This window comes from Mirounga leonina, unplaced genomic scaffold (genome assembly GCF_011800145.1).
Source record: "Mirounga leonina isolate KUSES-001 unplaced genomic scaffold, KU_Mleo_1.0 Mir_114, whole genome shotgun sequence".
Taxonomy (NCBI): domain Eukaryota; kingdom Metazoa; phylum Chordata; class Mammalia; order Carnivora; family Phocidae; genus Mirounga; species Mirounga leonina.
The window spans coordinates 48,475,647-48,484,329 of NW_023270265.1; the positions used below are offsets into that span (position 1 = coordinate 48,475,647).

At 46.6% G+C, this 8,683-nt stretch overlaps 1 protein-coding gene across 2 annotated transcripts in view; it reads right to left on the reverse strand.

Moving 5' to 3' along the window:
• CUNH10orf90 (chromosome unknown C10orf90 homolog) overlaps positions 1 to 7,582 on the reverse strand; it is a 215,615-nt gene extending 208,033 nt beyond the window's left edge. For both annotated transcript variants that reach the window (XM_034986012.1, XM_034985990.1), the window contains exon 1: positions 7,343 to 7,582. In XM_034986012.1, the coding sequence (XP_034841903.1) occupies positions 7,343 to 7,582 (240 nt within the window). The remainder of the gene's footprint in view (positions 1 to 7,342) is intronic.
• Between the last annotated feature and the right edge of the window lie 1,101 nt (positions 7,583 to 8,683).

Sequence of the window (8,683 nt, forward strand, 5' to 3'; positions counted from 1 at the left end):
GCAGCCTTGCTGAGTTCTCTGGGCCTACAGCTCAGTGTAGACACCCTGGCTTGGCACTCATTGGGATGGCTCCTCCCTCACCAGATGACAAGCAGGGGTAGGAACACTACCTTTTGGACCTCTGTGTCTCCAGCACCTAGCACAGTTCCTGGCACAGAGTAGGTCCTTGATAATTTTTTTTAAGTCATCTTTAATCCATCTGCTCCACCAGAGAGGGAAGAGAACATGGGACAGCACAAACAGCGGGGAGCGAGGACCCATGTGGGACCTAAGGACCAGAAGGAGGTGCCTGGTGCAAGAGCTGTGGGAAGGAAATCTTCCTGAAGCCGACGGAGAGAGCGAGTCAGAGCAGGTGTATCACTGTCTCTCACCACCCGATCCTGGCAGAGTTGGCTTTGTCTGCAGCCAACCCTGAAGACCCCTGGGTTCCCAGCCGCTGCTGTCAGGACAAGTGCTGTTCCCGCATCTCCCCACGCCCCAGCGCCACGCCAGAAGCCTAATCTCAGAGGAGGACATCTCTGAGATGGACCCTCCTTCTGCCCCTCCTGTGTCCCCGTGCAGCCTGCTTCAGCAATCGGGCCTCACAAAACTTTCTCTTTGGAAAAATAGGGCTCATGTGCCTCACACAGCTGTGGTGAGGATCAATGAGGCAATTCAGGGATCGAACAACAGCCCCTTTGGCTCCATCTCTATCTCTCAGCTCTCCCGGCACACAGTGGCCCAGCCACGCTCCTCTCTGACCGTGCCTCCCCTCCCCCACCCCATGCCCCTTGGCTCCAGCTTTCTCAACACAGGCCAGTCACTCGAGCTTCGTTGTCATCTGTTCCTTGGTTCATGCACTTGGAAAATATCAGTCTGGAAATTCCAGATCAGGGTTTTAGACCTGCATCAGAATCACCTGGATTTCATGTTAAAAACAGAAATTTCTGGATCCCACTCTTCCCAGAACCCAAGGCTCTACATTCTTAGAACGTTCTCGTAAGGATTCTAGAGGACACTGAAGCGTGAGGGCCATTCACACCTTCCTGAGGTGGTAAACTCCTTTATATCCTTGTGGATCTTCAAAGGGAGGGTGCATCTTACATGGAAAATGCCCTGTTAATACTTCCTGCCTTCACCCCAGCTTTCTCAGGCAGAAATCAGATGTGTATAAACTCACATTCTCAACAGTCCCTTGTCAAAGGTGGAATTTGCAGCTGACCACAGGAACTAGGTGGGTTCTAAGCAGAAACTGGGCATTCAGCTCAGGGCCAATTTGCTGACTAATGTCTAAGTTGCTTGGGGAATGGAGATTACCCTGAGCCAAGAGCAAAGAAGGTCACAGGTTCCTGTCCCTTGGCAGTCTGAGTGTGGGGAAGGGGGAATAGGGATGTGCACCCCAATCTAAACAAGACTGCATGCCCAGGAGCAGCATCCTTAAAGCCCTGGTTACAATTAGTCTGGCCCCAGGGGCCACGTCTCTATGCCACGGCCTTGGGGCAGGGTTGGGTATGGCAGAAAAAGACATATTGGAACTTGAACAGCAAAAACACTTTTATGAGATGCTGCCTCTCTGCCCTTTCTAGAGATTATCTCTCTTCATCCCTGGAGCAAACCCAGGAGGTAGATACCATCATGGTTCACATGAACACAGATGGGGAAACTAAGGCTCAAAGTGGTCAAGAAACTTTCCAAGGTCGCTCACCTAGCAAGACACCAGAAAGACTCAACCCAGTGCCCTCACACTTAGCCACATCACCACCGGTCACCTTCCATCGCCCCTCCCTTAGTTTGGCTGAAATGGGGACGTGGGTCCCCCACCCATGCCCAACGTCCTGATGGACACTAGCTGCAACTGTGTCCATCTCAAGATCTCAAGAGACCGTAAGTGTTCTGGACCAAACTGCAGGTCACCTATAACAGAACATTCATAGTGCAGCTAATCTGGAGACCTCGATCACCAGATGTGCCTCCAGATGCAGCAAAACCAGTTTCAGCCCTCTGACCCTTTGCACCTCGAGAACCTTGCCCTCTGACATCCAGCCTCCCACTGATACAGGCAGAGAGGGGCTGGAAGAATGTGGCCAGCGAGCAGCACTGAGACCCAAGAGTGGTTGTTTCATCTTTTGCCTCTTGCATTTCCCTCCTCCTGCATTTGCACAGAGACTAGTAGCCACTGTCAGGGGAGGCGAATGGTTGAGGCTTCCAGGAGGAGCACCGAGGACACACTCGGGCAGGAAGCAGGTCCCGGGATGAGGCAGGGGCTCCTGATCTGCCCATGGGGTGCCAAAGCTAATTGGAACGTTTATGGTCTTTGACCAAATGGCCTTTTCTCAACCCTTTGTGCATGGGGAACTCGCTGCCTTCACGGCAACCGGAGCCCCCAGCTTATCTGGCAAAAGCCTCGAGTGGACACGAAGACTTCAGGAAGAAACAGGAGACAGTGAAGACTGATCTGGCTACACCTCTCCAGCTTGGTTTGGAAATGGGTAAATCACCCTGCATCTTTTGATAACTGTGAGAAGAAAGGGAACATTTGTTTTACTTCCTGTTTTGTCTCATTGACTTCCTCATTCCCCAAATAAAGTTATCTCAAAGCCCAAGCACTTAACACCTGAGTACTTTCATTTCGTATGACCTAAGGGCTCACCCCCACCACAGGAAGACATCCAGTAAAGCTCAAAGTGGCATCTCTCCACCTGGTGGGACATCAAACCCACCCAGGGAGGCACTTCTCCTTCCAGCTACGATGGAGCAGACAGATGAAAGCTAGGAAGCAATGGTGTCCAGACACCAGATGGAAAGCAACGGGGGTCTGCGATCCTGGATGGAGGGGGCATGAGAGAAGGGAGCCCTACAATTGTCCCCACCTAGAGGCAGTTTCCAGGCTGCAGAGCACAAAGGGGAAGCTCGAGAGAGCCTCATGTCTCACTGAGCAGAGGAGGCAAAGATCAGGACTCAGAGAAACTGAGACAGCTAGAATTTGGGGCTAACTACTGAAGAGGAGTGAACTACAAGGAAAAAGAGTTCTAGCAACCAGCAATGGGTCCCTCCAGTCTTCGGCTGAAAACTGATTTTCACATGCTTAAGAGAAAACTGCATAAAACCAGAGAAAGAACTATCAGAAAGTAGTAGGTCAGACACATCTGGGCCCTGGTGAAAAGATCACGCATACGTGGGGCATTAAGTAGAGTCCTCGCAAGGGTCATGCCTCTACAGTGGGGCTAAATTAGCCCTAGACCAGGCCTTCTCAGCCTCCACATGGTGAACATTTCAGGCTGGGTAATTGTTACTGGTGGCAGAAGACTGCCCTGAACACACTAGTATATTTACCAGCATCCCTGGCCTCTCCTCAGCAGGGACCAGTAACATCTTCCCCAAACTGTCACAACCAAAATGTCTCCAGACTTTACCAAATACCATCTGGGGCCAAAATCATCATTTATTGGGGACCAATACCCTAGACTATAGTGTGCTGAAAAGTCAGCCTCAAAAGGATCAGACCGTTTTCAGTAACTTCCCCTCATGTCAGAACAAAGCTCAATGCTCTTTAAATGAATACAACAAAATCACACATCTGTTCTGGGTCCCAACAGCCCTGGCTGGGCTGTAGGCATACGTTCACCAAAAGTTCACCATAAGGAAACAACCCAAATGTCCATTGACAGAGGAACAGATTTTTTTAAACGTAGTATATACATGGAATGGAATATTATTCAGGCTTAAAAATGAAGAAAATCCTACCATTTGTGACAATAAGGATGAAGCAGGAGGACATTACATTCAGTGGAATAAACCTATCATAAAAGGACAAACATTGCATGATTCCACTTATATGGGGTAGCTAAGCTAGTCAAAATCATAGAAGCAAAAAATACAACGGTGGTTGCCAGGTGCTGGGGAAGGAGAAATGGGGAAGTGCTGCTCAGCGGGTATAAAGCTGCAGTTACGTAAGATTAACAAGTCCAAGCTCTGCCATACAACACAACACCATAAGATTACACACTTTAAAGTATGTTAAGAGGGGGTGCCTGGGTGGCACAGTTGGTTGAGCGACTGCCTTCGGCTCAGGTCATGATCCCGGAGTCCTGGGATCAAGTCCCACACCGGGCTCCTGGCTGGGCGGGGAGCCTGCTGCTCTCTCTGACCCTCCCCTCTCTCATGCTGTTTCTCTCTCTCTCAAATAAAATAAAATCTTAAAAAAAAAAAAAAAAGTATGTTAAGAGAACAGACCTCATGTTAAGTGTTCTTACCAACAAAAAACAAACAAAAGAGTAACATGCACAGAACACAGGAAATGTTTAGAGGTGATGGATACGTGAAGAACCTTGACTGTGGTGATTGTATCAGTGGGTATGTGCATATGTCCAAACTCATCAAAATGTATACATTAAATATGTGCAATTTTTGCATATTAGAAAGATAAAAAATAACAGTTTGCCATGATTCTTACAGTCAGGGAGAATTAAGCATCACTGCCAAATCAAAAAAAAAAAAAAAAAGATGAGTAGGAAGGAAAGGTAAAAATGACAGAAGTCTTGGAAAATCTTAAAAAGCATGGCCACAGGATGATTATCACATACAGAAACTTTCTCTGGCTCATCTAATGATTAAATGTATTAGAAACTACCTAAGAGAAGATGGATGGATGAGATTTGACTTGCATGCCCCAGCCTGTGCTTATCATCCGAAAGTTCTCAACAATCAGGAGATGCTGGCTCATATTCACACCCTGAGAGATGCAGGCACATCTCTGAACTCCATGTGGTTTCCCTCCCTGAGGTGGAAACCATCCTGCTCAGCTTTAGAAGGACTCTAGGGATGTGGCTGGCCATGCTTGCAATGTGGACAGCAGCCAGAACTCAAACCAAGACCCATTACTTGATTCTGGCTATTTTTATGTCTGAAGTTTATCAGATATCTACACGGGGAAAGAAAGGCCCTTCACATACTGTGTTTTTAATAGTTTGGGGCAGTTTAGAGTCAGCAGGAATCAAGGCTTTGCAAACAAGGATCTTCAGCACCCTAGCCACCATCTGCCTCCCATCCTACTTATATTTCAGACAACAGGTCTGCTGTCCTTTTAAAGGTCTGACATTCCTTCCTATTAAAAGGCAATTTAAGTGAGGGAATGAGTGTGGCTGGACCATCCCTGAGACAGAGTTAGGGACGCTTATGTCAGATGAGAGGTACCTCCTCCAAGCGATAACACAGCCCAGGACTAAGGCCACAGTTTTAGAGAAATGCCAGTTTTAGACATTAAACAACTCAAGTGGATTTGTAGGTCCTCATGGTAGGGACTTGAAATCCATAAGGTTTTTACAAGAAACAAAATTTCCAAAACTCACTTTCACTGGAGAACCAGCTAGTTTCTTGAACTTAGTACCTTTGTGCACTGAGAGTTCACTTTACTGACCTTGTTCATTTCTCACCCCATCAGGTACTTTATGGTTACAGCCCAGGCAGGTTAACCCATGGTCTTGGAGCTAGTGAGAGAAAAGGAATCACCAGGGCCAAGTCTAACGGGGCCCCCGAGGCTGTTAATTGGGCTCTATCATCAGTTCAGCTTGGAAATTGAGCAGGGGAGTTGACTTCTTCCTGGAATTCCTAATCTAAATGGTGCTGACATGCCCCAGTGGGAATAATATGAACAGCTCAATGGATATGGAATATTTTAAATTCTGAAATGTTTGCTTCTAAAAGAGCGGAGCTCAGAAGTAAGAAGGACAGGAGGCACAGATCCATGTTGGTTTTCAAACTTGGCCTGCCCTTGAGCAAAGTGGGCCCTGCCTAGACCACTTCCCAGATCACAGACACCGTGAGGACTGTCCAGCTGAGGGCCTGACTGCCGTGGGAGGCTCTCAGATGCATTTTAACATAAGAATGAAGACTCTAGTTAGAATTAAGACTACTATCAAGCAGCAGGGACCCAACTTCCCCTTGTTGATTGTAACTGGTAATTGGGAGACGGGGCCACACACAAAAATAGTGGCAGCTGTGACTATCAGCTTACTTAAAGCTTTTGACAATCTCCTGCAAAGATGCACTTTTCCACAATGCCACCTTCAGTGTTGCTATAGGAATAAATGAAGTTTTATTCATAAAAAAAGGGGGGGGGACACAAGAGCTGCTCTTTGTCATTTAAGGTTTAAACTGGAGCCACGAACACTTCTGTAAAATGCAAGATGGTATAATTCAACAAGTTTTTCTCTCTCGGGAGGATCGAAAACTAACCTGAATGAAATTATACAATGATAAAATTCTGTCCCCATCCGATTAATTACTTGTGAATAATATCTCTGGTTTCTTTCAATTATATTCTAATTGCACACCTTTTGCTCTGGTTGATTGGGCAATGAACTAATGAACAATTATTACTGAATTTAATTAACACCATTATTCCTGTGGCCTTTATATCTCTGTTGTGAACATGGAAATTCACAGTCCCAGGGCTGGAACTGGAAGAATCCAGCCTTGAACCCTGCAGAACAGGTTCTCACACTGTCCTGGAATAAGGAAGCCCAGGGTGGGGAACAAAAGATCTGGAGTCTTTGCCAACATTCATGCAAAGGTCCTAACAACAGCATCAACATTCAGAAAGGTTACCATTTCAAAAACATTGGTAATTTACACGTTATATTTTTCAAAAGCGATAGGTAAGTGAGCTATATAGGAGTCAATTACAATGACATTCATAATTTATTCCATGTACAATAAAGAGCTGATCAGATTGCATGCATGTTTACTCTCTGAAAGAGAACTGCTTGTGGCTAAGACTAGTTGCAGAATACAAATATGTCTGAGTGATGTGTTTATCTCACTTTGACATTCTAAACTCCAAAGTTCTCCTCTTTTCTCCCCCCACAAAGTAGCTTCTGTTTAAAAATTAGAACTCACTCGCAATAAAGAAAAGGCCATTCTTACAGGCCTCGCTTATTTTAATTCGATCAAGGCAAGTCATAGATAATTTTTCTACAGAACACGTCAGGAAACAAATGGGAATTTGTTTTTTAAAGACAGATGATTACAAACTTACAGAGCTAGGAAGATTTAACTGGCAGAAACATCCTGCCGTTTCTAACTGTGGATACAAATTAACTGGGTAGTCACTATTAAATGTTTGCACCGCAGATGGGTGTCTCTGTAAATGACATTCATCCGATAGGTTTCCCCCTTCCCTTATTTTAAAAACTGAGAGAAGAGATGAAAACGTCCTTTCCAAATTTGTTGGGGGAACACTACAAACAGATCAGTAATTTATTAGACCGGATAAAACACCTGAACGGTCTGTCTGATGAGGAGTACCTCTGTTTCTCCCAATTAGGTTATGTGCCCACTGTTTCCCACCCGGGCTCGGCCATACCTCGTATCGGCTGGCTGGCTGCTCAGCTGTCTTCAGGCCTTGACACATATGGATGATGCAAACTTTGGCTCTTCTCTGGGAGGGGAACCAGTTACTCTTCACGAAATCCATGACCATCACATGGTTTTTCAACTCGGTGCTAAATGTTTTTATCTGGAAAGTCCGGTGCACAGCTGTTTTCGTGTGGCGGGAAGTGCACCCCTCCAGATGAGTTTTTGTAAGAATGCCGGAGTGCCGCATGATCCTCGGAATCTTGTGACTTTAGAGAGCCGGGCAGACACAATTTTCTTTGTTTAATCCAGGTATTGAGTGCAGCAGGAGGGACTTGGGAAGGGCCCTAGCTAGGACCTTGCCTGGTAGTTTCCAAGTCCAGAGCTGGTTTTCCCGGATCCCAGCGGCCAGGCGGGCAGGATGTGTATATGGAAACCTCAGGGATGACCTTTACGTGCCTTAAAAATACTCTGTCTGGCAGCTGTCCATCCGTCCCCAGCGCTTCTACCTGTGTTCTCAGGTCACTTGAAGTCATCTCTGATTTCAAAGACACATTTCTCTTTCCCGCTGTATTCAAGTTCTGCATGCAGGGTTTGCCAGTGACAGCGAGGGTCAATACGTTCTCAGTGTCAGACCCCTCAAATCCAGATGAATTATTTACTGGGCTGTACAAAGGAGCCAGGAGTGATCACTGCCTGTGGGTTTTAGAATTCCTGCTTTTTCTTGACAGGACTGAAAGGAGTGAGTGCAGACTCCCGCCGACACAAAGAGTGACCTCAGCCTTGGAGAAGATAAGAAACACATTCAAGTGAAGAAGAGAGCCCGGCACAAAAGGCATGCTGGCTGCAAGCAGGCATGGAAAGCAGGGCTCTGCTGGGAAGGGCTGTGTCCAAGGGGTGGGGGTGGGGGGGGCACACTAGCTTAGTGACGGCTCTGGTCTCAAGCCAACCATGCCAAGTCCCATCACCACCCTGAGCCTCAGTCTCCCATGAGGAAAATTGGAATAATTATACCTGCCACTCATAAGGACGTCGGGAAGACCAGGTAAGCGAAATAGTGAGGAAAGAGCCGTGTGTCACACGGTCACATAGGCATCATTTCCAAAGTATGGTTGCATGTTTTCTGCCCAAGTTACTTCCCACAGTTCTCCTGATGCTCATAATGTAGTGGGGACGTACACGATGCTGAGACTCACTGGCTTGCGAATCATTTGGAAATGCAGGTGCATGATGTGCTCCTATTCATTTCATTTCACATTTTGGTACCATTTCTGTTAACCCAGTAATTTAGAGGGTGAAAATTACAAGCCTTGGATCAAGGGTTGGGCCAGGAGAAAGCTGATGACAAGCA